This window comes from Eucyclogobius newberryi, unplaced genomic scaffold (assembly GCF_026437365.1).
Source record: "Eucyclogobius newberryi isolate DKJ021-1_F unplaced genomic scaffold, fEucNew1.0.hap1 SCAF_17, whole genome shotgun sequence".
In the NCBI taxonomy this organism is placed as follows: Eukaryota; Metazoa; Chordata; class Actinopteri; order Gobiiformes; family Gobiidae; genus Eucyclogobius; species Eucyclogobius newberryi.
The window spans coordinates 23,324,488-23,342,821 of NW_027315801.1; the positions used below are offsets into that span (position 1 = coordinate 23,324,488).

At 40.0% G+C, this 18,334-nt stretch overlaps 2 protein-coding genes across 2 annotated transcripts in view; both read right to left on the reverse strand.

The window, feature by feature from the left end:
• Nucleotides 1-18,334, reverse strand: part of LOC140363593 (craniofacial development protein 2-like) — a 184,870-nt gene that overhangs the window by 71,688 nt on the left and 94,848 nt on the right. The window lies entirely within an intron of this gene.
• On the reverse strand, nt 193-15,592 carry LOC140363158 (carbohydrate sulfotransferase 11-like). The gene is made up of 4 exons (XM_072449527.1): nt 15,397-15,592; nt 2,952-3,031; nt 2,237-2,398; nt 193-1,144 (listed from the first exon to the last, which is right to left on the reverse strand). Exons 1-4 carry the CDS (start codon nt 15,488-15,490, stop codon nt 461-463), a joined length of 1,020 nt encoding a protein of 339 aa, XP_072305628.1. The 5' UTR covers nt 15,491-15,592; the 3' UTR covers nt 193-460.

Below are 18,334 nucleotides of genomic sequence, written 5' to 3' on the forward strand. Positions count from 1 at the left end.
ATAACTAAACTATTCCCGGAGTCCATATATAAACTACAGAAAATATGGAGAGTGTTGTTTCATAATGCCCAGCCCTTAAATGTCATTTTTGCTTGTAAGTAAAATGATGCTGAGTTATTATTGCATCTATAGCAAACAGATTGTGCTGTAAGAACACCAACGCAGGTTTCAAAATAATAAACTTCCTAAGACGCAGTATATAAATTAAGTTTTACACATTAGTGACACATTATGTGAACGCTGTGTCCCAGAGTAAAGAGAGAAAAGAAACACAATGAGAAAGTGTATCACACTTGCAGTTTAAAACCCTGTTACTGCATTTGATACATCTTTTTTTTAAATGGCTCCAATAGAAAAGTTCAGTCTGTAAAACAGCAGATAAAAAAAGTCTGTGACAACAAAAAATAGTGCAACGTTTCAGTCCATAATGATCACGCAATTCCCAACATTTGTATTTCCATCATCTAGTTCTGAGATACCCTGGAGTGGAGTAATTAAAGAGCATATAGTCCATGCGGTACAGGTTAAACAGTTTCTTTTGGTAAAAGGGGCTTACGTGTTCAAAGAAGCCGGCGGCCATGTTTCCGTCCGTTCGGGTGCTTTTATGAGACGTGGGAAACTGGATTGTCTGATCGACTCCGGCCAGTTTAAGCACGGCCTGGGCATCCGGCTCTAACGTCTCGTACTTCCCCACGACGTCATAGTGAATCAAACAGGGATGGCAGAGAGAGTGCACCCGCTCCCAGTGCTCGTTGTAGGAGTCTTCCCTCTGCGTTCGAGGGTCCACGAGATACTGGACAAATTCTAAAAAAGACACGTCATTCCCCTTTTCCATAGCTTCCCGCTCGGGGTTCGGTCTGTGCCGGCGGATAATTTTGGTGCCGTAGCGTTTGTGGAAGGCAGTGTTGTAGCTGCGGGTGAACTTGTTGCGGTAAGCGGACACCAGGCGCTCGAAAGGCTCGCGCACGAAGAGGAACTTGAGGTAGGAGCGGAGGCGGTGGTTGATCTCGGAGACGGAGAGGTCGGACATGCGCCGCAGGTTTCCCGGGACGTGAGCCTCGCTGGCCGGGATGGACAGGGGGTCTGTGTACTGGCCGTCGCTGCTGAGGACCATCAGGACACGCTTCCAGTTGGTGCATGCTACCTGTGGATGAACACAATTATTATTCCATTATTCCACTTTTACTTCTGATATTGGCACTTTTGTTGTTTAAGGCATTTCCTGTTTAGAGTTAAAAGTCTCACAATGTTCATGTGCACCAACACGTTTCTCTGTGTGGCTTTAAAACGGCTTTGTAGTCTGTAAAAAACGTATTTGTTGTCAAGATTGGCAGCCCTATGCGAAATCATACAGCTGGAAGGAAGGGCACGATTAAAGGCTGCACTCGTGGAAACTTTCAAGGTTAAAGTGAGAAATAGAAGCTGGTGATTCTGCGTAAGACTTGGGGTTTTTGCTTTAGGGATTTATTTTGTTGATTCCAAAATCTAACAGAAGCACTTAACAATAATGATCCCATGTTTTTTTGGTTCTTTTTTTTACAACATGGTGGTGTGCTTATGATGAACATGTTGTCGTTGGCTATATATTTATTTAATGTTTATTTTACCAGGCAAGAATAAATGATTTACAATGTTGGCCACGTTGATCACGATTCATCTGCCATTTGTATTTTTTGTTTTATTTAGGAAGTTCCAGAGGCTGACCAATACGAGTGGGTGGGGAAAAGAGTGTTTCAGCATTAAATAGAGAAATAGAGAATCACAATATCACCAAAATAGTAGATCGTCTCATGGATCAGATCACAATTTTAATTTGATCGCGATATCGCTCAGCCTAATAAAAAGGTATCCAAAAGACACACAATAGAAAGTATACAAAAACAAGCATATTATAATATGTTAGGTCCTCTAAACAAGGACATTTCTTTCCTCTACAGATGTTTAACGTGTCATGTATCAATGATTTTGTTCATTTTGGTGTATTCTGACCAGAGGTTGACGACATTTCATTTTTGTCCAATTACTTATTCAGTACATTTATTCTCAAAGGTTCTCCTGTTAAAACCTCTATGAACATTTCAGCTCTCCTTCATGGCAGCTTTTTCTGCACATGCTGGTATATTTAAGGAGCCTTATAGAAGCTATTAACCCAACATATTTGTTCTATAGCCATGGAAACCGCTTTAACATTGGCTGGTTTTGGAAGAGCCCACATTTTCACCTGGCCTGAACTCACCTTGGGTACATAGCAGTATATAAGGCTGTGTTTGTCGTCCACAATGAGGTGTTTGAGATCGCTGGGTGAGAGCACTCTGCGTTTCTTGGTATGGCTCAGACAGGCCTGCTCCAGCAGCTCCCGGCGCCCTTGGAGGGACCTCTGAGCGGTCAGAATCTCCGACTGCGCAGGGATGGAGCATGCAGTACAAACAAAACTATGAGTCAAAATGTGTACTGTGTTATGCTGTATATGCAATGTGTTAAAAGAGATTGGAGTTTAGTTTTTTGGAAATCTTCCCTGTTTTTTCCTTCAAATAGTTAAGTTTTTTTTAATAACTTTGGCCTAAATGTATAATAAGTTTGGATGTATAGAAACTTAAATGATAGGTTATAGACAACGTATAATAAATGGCACAAAGTAAAGAACACTAGGCAATAACAACAAGATTTGTTGGAAAGAAACAGTGCACAACTATCAACTGAAATGAGAAAGAAATGGTAAATCCTTGGACTTGGAGCTGGAGGAGAGTTACATTTTCCAGTTTATTAAGAGTGATTCATTGCTGCCCTATAATTACTCATTTTAAGTTTTACACCTATCTGCAGATACATGATCTCATACGAAGTCTATTTACCGGTACTTGATTTTGAGTGCCCCATGGCTTATAAATAACAGATGGGGAAAATTAATATTAATTGTAAATATTGATGAATAAGAAGTGGTTTGTTCTCACCTCATCTCCATTGTACAGAGTCTGGAGTGGACTCCTTCTGCTTTTTCCCGCCAGCCTTTTGCTAGTCTTCCCACCAGCATCTGCAAGAGGACAGAACGGAAGAGTTCAAATGGGACAAGATAAGACATAAGATGTGACATGATAGCTTAAGAAGGTATGTGAGCGTGTGTGCAGACTCATGCAGACAACATTTTCTCCTTAGGAAGTCCACAGAGTGATCAGAAATGAGAAACACATTTTACTATGTGTCATGCGTTTGCCGTGCAGCTTAAATTACTCTGTAAAGATGACCATACAGAGTTATGGGCGAGTAAAGTGAGAGCCAACTTTCCGTGTCTGCCCTGTTTCTCATCTGAAGGCCTTTTTCTACTCATTATAGACTCTATAGGAACACAATGTTCCTGTGTTGCTTTATCTGGAACTCCTCACACACTTCAGAGCCTTCTGTGACTGTGACATCCAAACGTGTGGTTCTCCATATGTTCCAGTGCTTCAATAAGCACAATGCGCTGGCAGCAGACACTTTGAGTCCACTGTTAATGCCAAGTGCCATGCACCCTAAGATTAGATCTGAGCTTCTGGGGCTTCTGGCCAACTGTAAAGGCTTGTTCTGGATCAAATTCTACTGCTATGAGCTCACATAAGAAGCTCACTCTCAAAAAACGTTAAAAAAAAACTGGACTTCAAGTTCTAGAAGAAGGAATTGTAAAATATATATTGTTATACCTCAGCTAAATTGCCTTCAGTAACAATAAAGTATTGGATTTCTGATCCGTGTATTTAGTTCCACAGTCACTCACTTATGAAGTTCTAATTCCAGCATGCAATTGAATATGAATTGACAGTTTTATTCCTTCCTAAATTAGTCCCTAATCACATCTGTTATATAGTTATACACCATCTCTCTATCTCTCCCAGTGTCTGCTGCACTTCCAGCAGACATTATCTTCAATTAGATTTGTGATGTACGTTTCTATTCAGAGTGCATATCGTTTAAGTCTCCAGCAGCCTAACATTTGAGACTAGTGTGAACTGATACAACAATTTCAGAACCAAGAAAGGGTGTTATGTGCTTTGCAGAGAATATCCTATTACCTACTGTAAATAACTGACGCATTCGCAAGTTGATAATTGTGCCAACTCAAATTGTGATTTTGATTCAACTGTGATATATATTGTTCAGCTTTATTCCAGAGTTAGAGGGAAAGAGAAAGGTTGACAGGGGTGGGAATGTCCACGATACACCCAGCCTCCAAATGAAGCTTATAGAATGTAGGGAAAACACGTTTGGCTCATATGGAAAGCACATCAGCGAGGAAGCAGAGAAAGGCCGGAGCAAAGGGTACAGCGGGAAGAATGTGGTCCTGGCAAGGCTCTTTCTGCAGATTTACATGAAACAAACAAGTTCAAAACAAATCGTATGGATGTTGTGCAGAGTTTGTGTATAAAAGCCTACGTTTGGCCATGGGCTGTACTGTGTGAAGTAGTCGCGGAGTGATTTGGCAGGTTTTTAAACTGGACGTCCTTCCTATTATAACCACTCATATTGTACTGTGCCAGAGGGAAATGTGGGAGTGTCCAGCTAAGGGACATAATAAGAATTGAACCAGCAACCCAAGGATTAGTGGGAAAACACAAACCTCCTGTCAAATGAGTAAAGGGTTACCAACCATACAAACTAAATAAAACCCTTTCTTATCTTGTCCAAGGATATTCGACTTCCATACTTATTTTTAGGTCTCTTCTGGTGGTTGCATTGCTCACGGCGAAATGAAGTGCGAGGTTTGTGGTAATTATAACATTGGAAAGCCCAACCCATTTTAGCATGCAATAGTATATTCGTTTATCAAAATGTTAGTAATCAAACTCTGCACCGCATCTACTTCCTGTAATTTGGAGTAATCCGAGTATAGAATGGAGGAACCTGGAACACACAGCACTGGTGAGTGAGCAAAATGACAAGTTCTGTTGGCATTACCCAAACGTGACTAAGGCAAAGTCCCAAAGCTCCTCTAAATGATGTCAAACCGCCTTATCAATGGTTTCATGTTATTTCAATGTCTGATTCATTCAAAGCTACAATGGTAAAATAGATTTAGAAGGTCTAGCTATTAATCCTCAATTCTGTTCCATTAAGGACCTTTAGTGTGTCTTGACTAACCATGGAATTACTGCATTTTAGTATCTTTTAACTCTAACTTTAGTCAACTTAAAGGTTGAATGGACAATTTTTTTGGCTTACTAAGTCTTATTTCCTCGTGGCGTGGACTGCTGATTAGTCCTGCCACGTATCAATCATAAAACGGACCTATCGCTCACCTGCAGCCTCGTGCGGTTTGTCCCCACGTTTCCGCGTGCCTAAGCGCATGGATCTATCATAATATAGTTCCTTCAGTGTACGGGGCAAAATTAAGACGGAGAAAGACAGTTCGAGCTGACTCAGAAGAAAACGGAAATCTACGGGAGACGAGAGATGCGATGTGATCCGTCGCGCTAATAAACAAACGCACGTGTGTGTTGTATCAGTCCGCACGGGGGGAGTGCGCACACATAGTTTAGTTTCACTTATTACTCCCAATTGTCTAGTCTGGTCATCTAAAAGGTACTACGGTTGGATTAAATCATAATTTGACTTGAGTGGATTATTCTTGCTTTATCAGGTTTGACAAAGACTCCATATAAAGTCCTGAATTTTGCATTTGTTTCTTTAAACGTCTCAGATTAAATACAATAATTGCAGAGATGTGATAAAGGAAAACCAATGTCTTTCGAGACATCAAACTACAGCAGGCTAACGCTATTCCAGACACACATAAAGCCAACTTAAAAGGCATTCTTGGTGGAACGTTGAGTAATTAATGGGGATTCTAAGCTCTGGATAAACACAACTGTATTTGCCTGCTGAAAGCCCAATGCAAACCTGGTAAGACTCTACAGGAAGCAGGAGGAGGTCAAGCGAAAAAACAATCTCAACTCATTTTAATGACGTTTAAAATGGAGAGAAATGGCCACGCTATTTTTCAAGCGACCTGTGGTGTAATTCGGAAAACTGCTCACTTGGATAAAAGCGCCGGGAGGATGTGGGTGGTCTGTATTTGTGTAAAGCTGAACGCACACTTGGCTTATAAACCCAAACAGAGCATCAAACAAGGATTTACCCCTCAGACTTTAAGAGGCTTCCACCACTAGCGGATGTTGTACTGGCAGATGTTCTGTTGCTTCAGTTGGCCAATGAGGAGCTAAACGTTTACACCAATATGACTATTCTACCTCACAAATTAAAGCCCAAATGCCAAAACAGTTTTGTGAAATGTTAAGCAACCATCTCCTCACGCAAACTATCATGACAATAACAGGTTTTGACATAACTTTCCGATTCTTATGCGTCTCTGCTAATGTATGTCAAATGTTGCTATTGCACGTAGCTTTTCCGAGTTGATCACATGAATGGTCTACATTTGTTATCTCACACCTGCAGGAGCGGAGCTGGAAGTGCAAGTCAAGCTGTTCCTCAGTGGTCCAGACACCGCCCATCACTCTCCCCTTTTGTCCTCCAGGCGCTGTCCAGTTTATCAGCTCGTTGTGGGCGGAGTTTAGGTGGTTAGTCCCACTTTAAGGATGTAAATAATGTTCACTCATATACTGTGTAGATACGGTCTTTGTAGTTTGGCATGAAAATGGAGACACCAAGGAGGAGGAATAACACGTTGTTTGTGTTTGTATTCCAGTATGTTGTATGACAAGAAAAAGAATCCGAGAACTTGAAAGCGTCTTAGTTGTGTGTTCCATCAGAGAGACCGCAAAACCACATGTTCTGTTAGAGTCAGGAAGTGACACAATTTACTCGGTGTCACCAAATGAAAACATATGAGACCTAGTTAGAACTGGGTTATGTTTCACGCTTACTGTTTCCATTCAGATGGAAATGCCATAGTCACCAGGGTCGAGAATTGTCAAAAGAAAATCAGATACTACCGTAATAAAGAGTATCATAACTAGATTAGCAATATTCATGCTGCCTGATCATAAGAATGTGAGCAGAAACAAAAGTGTTACGTTTAAGATCGCCATTATCAAAAACGTGCTTTGCATCCTGATCGCGTTCAGATTAGGTGTGTTCATGGTGGACGAGGACAGGTTTATCGTCAAATTGGAAAAATATAACATACTTTATGATGTCAAACACTAATTTTACAAGGCCAACTTAAGAAAGAGAAGACATGGGGTGAAATAGCCAACATTTTGATGGTAAGTAGCCCAATTAATACAAGCACAGCATCCACGGCTCGTTATTGCCCTTTGAAAAGCATCGTCCCTCTGATTACCTTTTGTAAAGTTTTAAAACCGACTTCATCCGACCAACAATTTATAATTAAATTATATAAAACAGTTTGGTGTTAAAGCGGCGAGGAGATACACAGAATAGGAGCAGCTCTGACATCTCTGGTGTAGACTGATACACCGCCTACGTTACGTGTCACTGTAGCTTCAGGTGTAAATTCCGTGTTACAATAGGAGCAGAAGTGCACACTCTGACACTCACTGTTTCCACTCTCATTTGCATATCAGATGTACTGCAGAAGTTTAACACATAGATTGATTTCCTCAATTGCCAAACAAGATGTATGAGACCATTGTCTGGTTCTGTGTCTATTCAAACTGGAGTAGAACGAAAGTGTCCATTGAGGCCGATTCAATTTCCTGTATAAATGAAAGTGAGTCCAAAAGAAAAGGATTCTGTGTATTTAAACACTAACAGTTAAAGACAGGAAAAGATAGATGGGCTAGTTGGTAGTAACAGGATGTGGCTCTGTGAGATGAGGAGGCGTTATATTAGCCACATGCTCTGAGCTAAGCGCCTGCTACATGAGCTGCTAATTACAAGAACAAGATGTGGCAGCCTCACAAGCGCTGATGACCGTGACACATACGCACTCCTTTCATCGGAATCACACCCAGAGCACCACAGGATTAATACATGAACACTGCTACAGAAAGTGTCACAGTGCAACAATAACACTATTCATTTTTTCAGTCAATGCAGAACTAGAGGTGGGTAATATATAAAACAATTAGAAAATATTGTAAATGTTGTTTTGAAGCTATGCAAAAAAAAAATCTTTCTTTCTTTTTTCTACTTTCAAATAAGGGTATATGCTGATACTTCAACATTACAAAACAGTTTTGAAGAAAATATGACTGTGCTTTTCCGAGCTAGAGTCCACTTCCTCCCAGACTCTGACGGTCAGAGGTGGTCAGTCCCAAACAGAAGCAGCTGACTCAGGGCTGGCAGACATGTGTCACTGTGTAACCCTGTGTTCAGACATGGCTGCAGACAGCAGTAACAGAGAGGCTGTGATGACAGACAGAGGTTTAAATGAGGCCTTTAGCTGCATGGGAGTAATTGGACATAATGGGCCGACGGCTGCCTCATCCCAAAGAGTGTACACAAGGTAAAGTACACTTGCCAGGTACATCTAGTGGAAGAAAGTACAGAATGAATGCATACACGTTACTACACAACAATATTTAAGACAAATTATATAATATTTAGTCATTTATAGTTTGAGACATAATACATGTGTACAAACTGTGATGGTCAAAATGACAATGGTGGCTCTATGTTTAAGTATTTTCAAATCTATTTTTGGGTTTTCAGGTTCAGTTTTGCATCTTGTAAAAGAGTATTATGCTGTCTCCATCTAATGATACGACATTTAGTGATCACAGACCTGGACAAAAGGGTCTGGTCCAGGTCTTTCCTACTGTGAGCTGTCTATCGAGAGTGCCAACCTGTCAGACATTATGGAGTCATGTTTGGGCAGAACAGGCTATTCCGTGTCTGACGCAGACACATCATATTGAATACTAAAGGGTAAACAAATCTAATGTACATAATGACACTATTTACTAAGGCTATATAACGTTGGCCTCTTACTTCAAAGGATTCCTCTTGAATCTGCTTTTATTGTGCTTTATTCATTGTAAGCCCAGAAATGAACGGGATGACTTGACATTACAGTTCCATTGTCCTCTGGCATGACGCTAAATGTCTCCTTTAAATGTCAACAGTATCATCTGAAGTCTGATCATGTTTGCTTCGATCCAAAATAGTAATCTGAGGCAGTGCTTCTGAGTAAGGGTCTCATGCCACTGCCTCTTCTCAATGTACCATATTGTGCACTACAGCGTTACAGCGCACTACAGTGTTTCTGGTTTGACCCTAAAAGCTGCTTTTACATTGTATCTGAATAAAACAGATCATGTGTATGTTCATGTATTTGTGTTATTGTGTCGGTTGCATGCTATAGTTTAATGTATTGTCATAATTACATTGTCTAGCTGTTATTAATGATCCTGTACATTAATATGCCCTTATTGCTGTAATGGTTTTCTAATGAGAGGCTGGGGGTGTTTCCTGGTTCAGGGTGGTGACACAGGAAGTGAGAGAATAGGAGAGCAACAATAATACGCTCAGAACTTCATGTCCAATGGGAGTGACAGTACACTTAATTAGGACAAATGGCTCTGGCGGGGAGGAAGGTAGACGCTGTCGTGCTAAAAGGATTTGAGTGCGTGCAGAAAGGAATTTTATCAGAACAAAAACACAGCAGACCTAATATAGAGGCCCTACATCATAAAGCCGGGAAAATGTATTGAATTTGATGTATGTATGTATGTATGTATGTATAATTTGATATATATATATATATATATATCAAATTATACATACATACATACATACATACATACATACATACATACATACATATATATATATGCCAAGCTCAAAACAAAATGTTGTACATTTTTTTTTGTCATACACCATTTTGATTTGTTCAAAATTGGGATGTCAATGTTTTAGGTTAATCGATAATCGTGATTATTTTTTATTAATATAGATGTATAATCATAAATACTAAAAATGATAATCATGACAATTTCCTGATTGAAATTAGATATTTTTTTTAGTTCAATAAAAATAAATGTGACTATTTTAGAAGCAAAATTGAGTCCTTTCTGCTCACCTTTTCCTCAAAAAAGTAAACCTAAATTAAAAGTGCTTTTTTTTTTTTTTTAAATCTGTTTATGTCAAATTTCTCATTCAGAAAGTTCAATTTCATGAAGCAGTAGAAAACAAGAAAGAATGAACACTTTGGATTTTTATTTCAGGTTTAATATGTTAATAATCGCAGATAATCGTTAAATTGCAATATTTATTCTCACAATCCTTAGACTAAAATTTCAAAAGCTCATAGGAGAGTCATATTAAGTTGTTCCATTGAATATTAACTCAGTCCAGTGCCTTCAAAGAAAAGTATCCTTCATAGTGGAAGACAGTCTAATACTGGGAGGATTTGCCGCACATGTGCAGATATGAAAGCCATCGCTCTGTAGGTTCCATGTGAAACACAGAGCTATGTCTGTGCATCTGGGCCTCTCTCAACCCAAGCATTAGATCAGTCCAACTGAGCCGATAAATAAGACATGTTTGGAAAAGTAAATAACGTCTTCCCTGCACACACTGCTCTTACTGTCATGCTCTGATACCTCCTCTCAAAAAACGACTCAGGAACTTCCCGAAAAGGTTACGTTTGTACAAAGACTAAAGAATAGAGAGAGGAGTCATGATCTAAGTACAAAACATCCATATTCCTTGTTCACTGTGAGGACATATGTTATATATTAAAAAAAAAAAGAAGAGCGGTCTGTCCTGGATTCAGCCCATGTTTACGTTACTGTATTTCAGATCCAGTCCACATCTGAGAACACACTGACTATAGAAACCAGCCAAATGTTACACAAGATGCACAGAAGAATACATTAGATTTGTGCCTAAACTGACTTACAAAGAATAAACCACCACCGCCATGTTACCACCAGGAACACATGCGGAATCTAAAATCGTTCTAAATCATTTGCAAAGGCGACAAATATTTAGGTAATATAATGCTCTCAACTCAACAAACATGCTCAAATTCATGTGATTCGTGAAGGAGTTCAGTCTTCTCTCATATGTTACGGCTCTTGGAAATGTTTGAACTCAGATATTTAAACATGTATTGCAAATCTAGTGGCAATCGCAAATAGATCGTGCAGCCCAACATAGGGATGCCGTAGTCAGGAAAGGTCTGATAGAGAACCCGAGTATGTTTCTTAGACCACTGCGCCACCCAAATCTAAAGCCAGGACTTTTGGGTTGTTTCACTTGTGGACGTTTGCGTAATCTCTCATATTTACTCCCATTTCCCTCTCCATGCCTTCTACTGATGCACATGATCTGGAGGTAATCCAAGAAGTGCTCCTTTATGTTTTTAAAGTCCATATACTGCACATTCACCTGCTTAGTTCTGATCATCGAACATCTTGGTGATGAGCAGCTAAGAACACAAAGTTAGAAGCTTAAGTTCAAACTGTCTTCTCGTCTCGTCTGACCGAACGGAACTTAACTAGACGGCGCAAAATACCGCTGTGATTCTCTTGTTGACAACCGATAATAAACACTTTCAAAGGTGATAATAATATAATCAAATCAATGAGTAGTGTATGATTTCCAGAAGTCGTTTAACCACTTACTTGGCAATTACACAAGCCCGGTGCTTTGTTGCCATCCTGCGAATTAGCCCCCTTTTCATGTGGTCCCGCTGGCTGCTGCGGGTGAAACTGTAACATCAGCCAACAGGCAAGACAAGACAGGCAGCAGGAGGCTAGAGCTATTAAACTGCAGGGTGGGGTGAGGGTCAGCGGGGACGGGCGAGCGAGCGGAGAGCGTGCGGAACAACGAGATCTACAGTAACCATTTTACCATTGGGCGTGTGTGTGGCGGCAGGTAGAGAGTGGTTTTGACGCAATCACAGCATTCTAGAACGCCTAAGTTTAAAATAGGGAACAGGTCAGAATTCCATGGTCTGTTTTAACTGTCAGATTTTAGACGAGTTGACCTGGTTTATGGCTCATTTCTCCGTAATTACAAGACTTATTCACATGAAACAAAAGCTGGCACAAGGTTCAACGTCTTCAGTTTGCATAGATCAGTTGAAAAGACTTGAAGACTTTAATATGACACGTTTGTGGGACTAACGACCGACAAATAGTGATCAGGGTCGACGTTCCTGGATTTTAATTGCAGATCATCGCCAAATAAATTGTATGTACTTGCCCTCCATCTAAGATTATGCCATCATCACATTCTAGAACTTGAACTCAACCTATAGGATTAATTTTGTCTGCTTAAAAGTGGCACTCTGTATAGCCCTTGAAGAAACTGAGATAGTAATGGCTCTATGCTTAACACTCAAACATTCCGTTTAAGTTAAATCACAACCCACAGATTAGATTGGATTATGTTAGCTTTATATTTAGTTTGCGTGAAATCGAACTGCTTTTATCTTGTGTTACTTTATTGAAACAAAACATAGACTAAACAAAAAAAAAGCCTAGTTTTTTTAGTAAAATTCTGTTGACAAAGGTTTTTATGAGTGGACACGTTTCGTCACTCATCCAGCTTCTTCCTCTATTACGTAAGGATCATTTCTGTGTATGGTATATTGGTCCCACCGACATTCAAAAACCACAACACTACCATGCAATGTATGTTTCTTTGCATCAGCACGTCTTCAAGCATTCCTGATGGGGGCAAATCAATCAGCCCTCTCCAATCCCCCTGAACCAGGGACTCTCTCTTAGGACCGATCTGTCTTTCAGTGTCCAAACCCCAGAGCTCCCAAACAAAGGGACAGGAGAGAGTGAGGGAGGGGGGCGAGGTGAGGAGTGGGAACCCAGAGGAATGCAGGGGGTCTGTGCGGGAGGAGGGGGAGAAGGGGGAGGAGGGGGTTCTGAAAACATTCCAGGCCACAGTGAGAGCATTCATACTTCATTTCATTCACTTTTCATTATGTTTCTGCTGCTTCACAAAGGCCAAATGAGCTTACAGGTGTCCAGGCCTAATAACCACACTCTGGCAGTATGATGAGCCATTAAACCAAGCTAATTGTTTGTGTTTGCCACAGTGGAAAATGTGACTGTTTAAACGCCCAGCATGTCTGAGCATTATCACATGTAGCTTTAGAAATGGCTGAAACGTTCACATAATGTTGATTTGTAACAGCTGAAAGGGTGAACAGAGCCAGAGACGCCTGTCAAGAAAGATGTTGAGCTAAAAGGAAATCTGATTTCACACTTTATTCTTTCTCCTCAGTTTAATCAATGGTTGTTGGTAAGTTACTTTGATGAAGTAATAAAGTACACATTACTTGTTAAAAATATAACATACTGTATTACATTACTTTGTTAGTAGTCAAGAAAGTAACTTAGTTACAATACTTTCTCTTGCGATATAAAATAAACCAACTATGTGTGTTTAGATTTATTAAAGCTGCGTAAAAAGAGCTAATTTTTTTTTTTTAATTGGGTCAAATGACATATCACCAACAAACGTTTTACTTTGTTTCTTTGGTTGTAAAGCAGGGGTTCTCAAACTATTTGAGGCCAGGGACCCTTTACCGGCAATACAATACCCCAAGGACCCCACATTGTACTCAACAATGAGATCACAACAGAAATCTGAATTTCAAACCATGTTTATAGTCAAATTTGGATGAAAGATACATTTTTTTTTAGTTTTTTCCAACGAAAACATTGTATTTTTGTGATTGTATATAAAAATAAATTGTATTTAAGTAATGATCAGTGTTACAATCATTTTTGGGGGACCCCAACACCCCCTGAGGTCCCCAGACCTCACTTTGAAACCCACTGTTGTAAAGTGTCTTTGAGTGCCCAAAAACTCCATATTCATTGTATGTATGATTATAGAAATGAGTCACATCTCCACTCTGCTGCCACAAGCTGCTTATCTCTGCTCAGAGGTGGTTCGCTACAGCACAAGTCACCTCTTTGGGTTTTCCTCGTTTAAGCGGTGGTTAGCTGCAGAGGGCAGTTACGCTGTCTTCTTTTCGTTGTTTTTTGTTGTTGCAAATAACAAAGTATTTTGTGAATAGTCAAACTGTAATTTAATTAAATGTAAGTAGTTATTTTTTTTAAAAAACAGTAAGATACTACATAGCAGTAAGTAAGCATTAGTAACTAAGTCACACCTAGCACTGGTGAGATGGACCCACATGGGCCACCGCTCTGTCCTCACTGTATCACAGCGAGCACACCACAAAAGCTGCATTTTAGAGATGCTAAAGGTCACCAACAGCAGTGGATCCCAACTTGTTTGTCTCGAGTCACCCCTAAGCTTTGTCTCACTCTCGTGGTCATCCGGACGCTTCCATCAAAAGTCATTCTCAATCTGAGGAAAACGGTTTGAGAAGTTAAAATTTCTACACTTCTGACCTCAAAATAGTCCCGCCCATAGGGAGGAGTTATAACACTGCTGTTCTTACTAGTCTGTTCACCTACAGCTCGGGTCGTTATGGGCTTTTCATTGTGTCTGAGCTAGTGCTGTCAAGTATGTCGTTAGCATTGACACTCCTCAGAGGTTTACCTCCATTTCTGTTCAAAGTGGGATTTTCCTTCTTAACAAAAATGGCCTCCTTCACTCCTCTTTCAAACCATCCTTCCTCCCAGCTAAACATAATTATTAACCTCACTGTCCTCAAAAGTGTGAATCGTTGCTTTTAGATGGAGATGGACCGCATATTGCAAACCAGAGGATGAGCGTCTTCTGTGTTAATACAATATTCTGTGTAGAGTTGTTTAGTAGCTTATTGTATTAGCCAATATTTTCTTTTTTTAATGATATTCATTCATTGAAAACGGTCTTAAAAATGTACAAATGGTCTACAAATGTACCAAAAAACCCCATTTATCCCAAAAAACATGATTTAGTCAAATACTTTCAACTTCATTAAAATCTGGAACCATTCCAAGTGCCCTCTGGTAAATGCTCGTGTACCCCTGAGGTCCCCCATGGTCTCAAACACTGACCAACAGGCACAGCATGCTTTCCCTGACATCGTAATGCAATAAGCCATTTAGCCAAACACAATATAAGACTTACATTTCAAAAGGAACAGCGTTTTAAACTATAGCGCAAGACGACCGTTGCAAAACAAGGTAATTACAATTCAATAAAAGCTTTTGAACGTGTAATCTAATATCGGTTCAATATTACATCATAATAGAAAATAAATGACTTTCCATTTATTAAGAACTAACAGATTCACAGAGGCAGACACAGTAAGCTCCAAATTAACCTCATCTGAGCAGGAAAAAGGGGAATGCTCCAGACTATGCCAGGGATTGATTAAAAAGCAATTGTGCACTTTCAATTTAATGTGACCATTTCTGCTGCAGCCAGTGAAAGTGTTCTAGACTAGATTACACCATTACAGTCCACACTGCATCCACAAAAACTGCATCTTTTGGACACAGCACATCACACGTGAAACAAACAAACAAACAAACAAACAAACACAGAGACAATAATAAGCTTTACCTGGTTTGGTGACGCTCTGGAAGTAGAGCACGAGCAGAAAGAGCGAGCAGAGGAGCGTGGCCAGGAACAGCAGTCCTCCCCGGGGCATCCTCATGGTGAAGCCCGGCTCTGCCCCCGAGCCCTCTCCGCTACTTCGGACCGGACCATACGAGACAACGTCATGCGAAAAGGCGCCAGAGGACAACGATCCAATGATAACGGTTACAAAGCCATGGTTATTACCGCGCATTCACCCTCTTCCAGTCGGCGTTAGATGAAGGAAAAAGCAGCGGATGAACTTTTGGGGACTAACGCGGCAAATGCACGTGAATATCTCCGGAAACATAGGTTGCCAGACTAGGTTGAGCGGCGACTAAATACAACTCGAAACCGCTCGTTCTGGTGGAAAAGTGCGGTGTTTGTAGCCTCTAAAGCGGCGCGTGAAAGTGTCGGTCGACGCCGCACAAAGTTGTCTGAACGCGGAGCGCTGTGGCACCGTGCCATGACGTCACGCCTCCCTCGCGATCTCCTGCACCGCTGAGTTCACGGACTATACGGCCAGACAAAGACTTCTGTCAGGGTTAAGATTTAAGTTTATTACCTGTAAAGTTTAAGGACTCAACAGGAATAACCGAGCAAGAGGCATGTTCCAAAACTTCCACTCGAAACTATCTGTATTTAAAAATGGGTTCAGTAATAGTGGCTGCATAAAAATTATAATAATCGAGTTTTAATAATAATATAATTAATAATAATTTTAAATAAATAAAAATAAAATAATAATAATGATAATAAAAAAATAAAAAAATAAAGATAATAATAATCATAATTATAAATACAATAAAATAATAATAATAATAATGCATCATTCTTATAATTCTTTTTTGGACATTCACAGGTGCTGCACATTGCATTCTTAATTTACTCCATGAAGATAATATTCTATTACAGCCACAGCTGCCCTAGGACACACTCCTGGAAGTGAGGTTGAGATTTTTGTGTGTTATTATAGGGGGTGATTTGAATGATTCTAATGAGTTTTATGATTCATGGCTTTGTAGAAAAATAACTCAATCCAAATGTAAGCAAGTAAATACAGATGGGTAATTCTAAAACGCAAAAGTACACTTTGTCATTACTTCAGTAAAGAGAATGTGGAAGTGATAATACACCAACTAATTCCAAAGGTTGAATCATATTTTGCATATAGCCCAACATTTGCACAGAGGACTTTCCAGAAATTATACTTAACAGAAATAGCTTATTCACTTCTGTGTCTGTATGATAGAAAAAGAAAAAAAAAAGTGAAACAGAAACCAAGATCACTCTAGCATTATCAAGCAATTATTCAAATCTAGGTTCTGACACTGCAGGAATGCCAAGTCAGCATCCCATCAGTGTAATTCCACAGTGAGGACATAGTAATTACACTCATCACAGCGCCCCCTGGAGTCCTGCTGCGTGTTGAATGAGAGAGTGTGTCTGTGGGTTGACTGTGCAAATGATGTGGTTGTTGCAGCTCTCTCCGGCACGTTAGTTAGGCCACCCACTGATTATGATGCAGCAGTCTGGTCAAAAGTTACCTTGTTATAAAATGCGGGTAGGTACAGGCATTTCAGCTTGTATACTGGTCCAGACAAGACTTATCAGGCCTGAAGTAGAATTAACCCACATGATAATTATAACAGGGTGTACATTTTCTGATTTCTTTGATAAATTTGCAATAAATATACATGCACAATTTAAACCAATTTAGAAGCTATACTTGAAGAGTGAAGATGAACTAAAAAAACAAAAGGGTCAGCCATTTGCTTTTCAATTAAAAGGTCATTGTTTGTAAAGGTCATTCCATTGCCTACATATTTGCAGTCTTTGCGATGATAAATTAATAACTGTGTAAAATGTATTTAATCTTTAACTACAAATTAACATCCTCTTGAGCACCCCCTTTAGAGAACCAGTGATCTTAATGAGCTTAAAGTTATGTGTGTCTAAATTTAAGTGTATGGTGAAACCACTAAAACTTAAGACATTGGGTACAATGAACCAGTAGAATCCAGTCTCCCACAGAAGTCATGAACGCTTCCAGTGTCCCTCCAGTGCGCTCTGTTAGACGTGCACTTAGTGGTTCTTCTTATTACCATGGCTTTGAACTGTGCTGGTTCTGTTTATGGCTCTGGGAACATCACATCACATCCACATCACTGGACTCTGGTGTAGACCGTTCGACATAAAAAATATCCAAGTACATTAGTAATAGTCAGAGTAACATATTTAGGACAAATGCCAAACCTGCTTATAAACATGCAAACCCAGACATGTGCACATGGGCTTCATATACATTACACATGAAGACTTAAGCTGTCCAAACCTATGAAAAATATTTAAAAAAATGTTAAATAAAATGTGTAAATGCTTGGCTTTTTAGTTATGATTCATCCTTTCTCTTCTTGTCATATGTGTCAGTTTCACATCTCTTTTCTTGTAAATGATGAGTTGTTAAAAGTTTAAAGAGCAACACTGGTGAAAATTTGACCTTTTGGAACTGCATAGTGACATTATGTGCATTGTTATTACGCTCTCCCTGTCTCGCCAGTCCACCTCCCTCCTGTAAGCAGCAGTTGGTGTACAGGGAGAAGAGCAGTGAGAAATGGAGGGCTAGGTTGATGGCCTCGTCTACAGACCTGTTGGCTCTGTAGGTGAATAGTAGGGAGTCCAGGAGGGAGGGGATGATGAACTTTAGGTGGGATTGGACCAAGCGCTCAAATTACTTCAGGCATCAGCATCACAGGCCTGCATCTATTAAGTCCAGTGATTCCAGGATTGTTGTGGATAAGAACAATGATGGACCTCTTAAAGCAGGCAGGACATGGTATGACTCCAGGGGTGTTACAGATGTCTGTGAAGACAGCAGCCAGTGCATTAGCACTTGCTTTGGGATGGTGTTGATTGGAGACAT

Excerpts from the sequence above, each read along its gene's own strand:
- LOC140363158 (XM_072449527.1), bottom strand. The coding sequence starts at position 15,490 with ATGAGGATGCCCCGGGGAGGACTGCTGTTCCTGGCCACGCTCCTCTGC. Across the intron at positions 3,032-15,396 it reads CCAGAGCGTCACCAAACCAG|ATGCTGGTGGGAAGACTAGC; the intron begins GTAAAGCTTATT and ends GTCCTCTTGCAG. Across the intron at positions 2,399-2,951 it reads CTCTGTACAATGGAGATGAG|TCGGAGATTCTGACCGCTCA; the intron begins GTGAGAACAAAC and ends ATCCCTGCGCAG.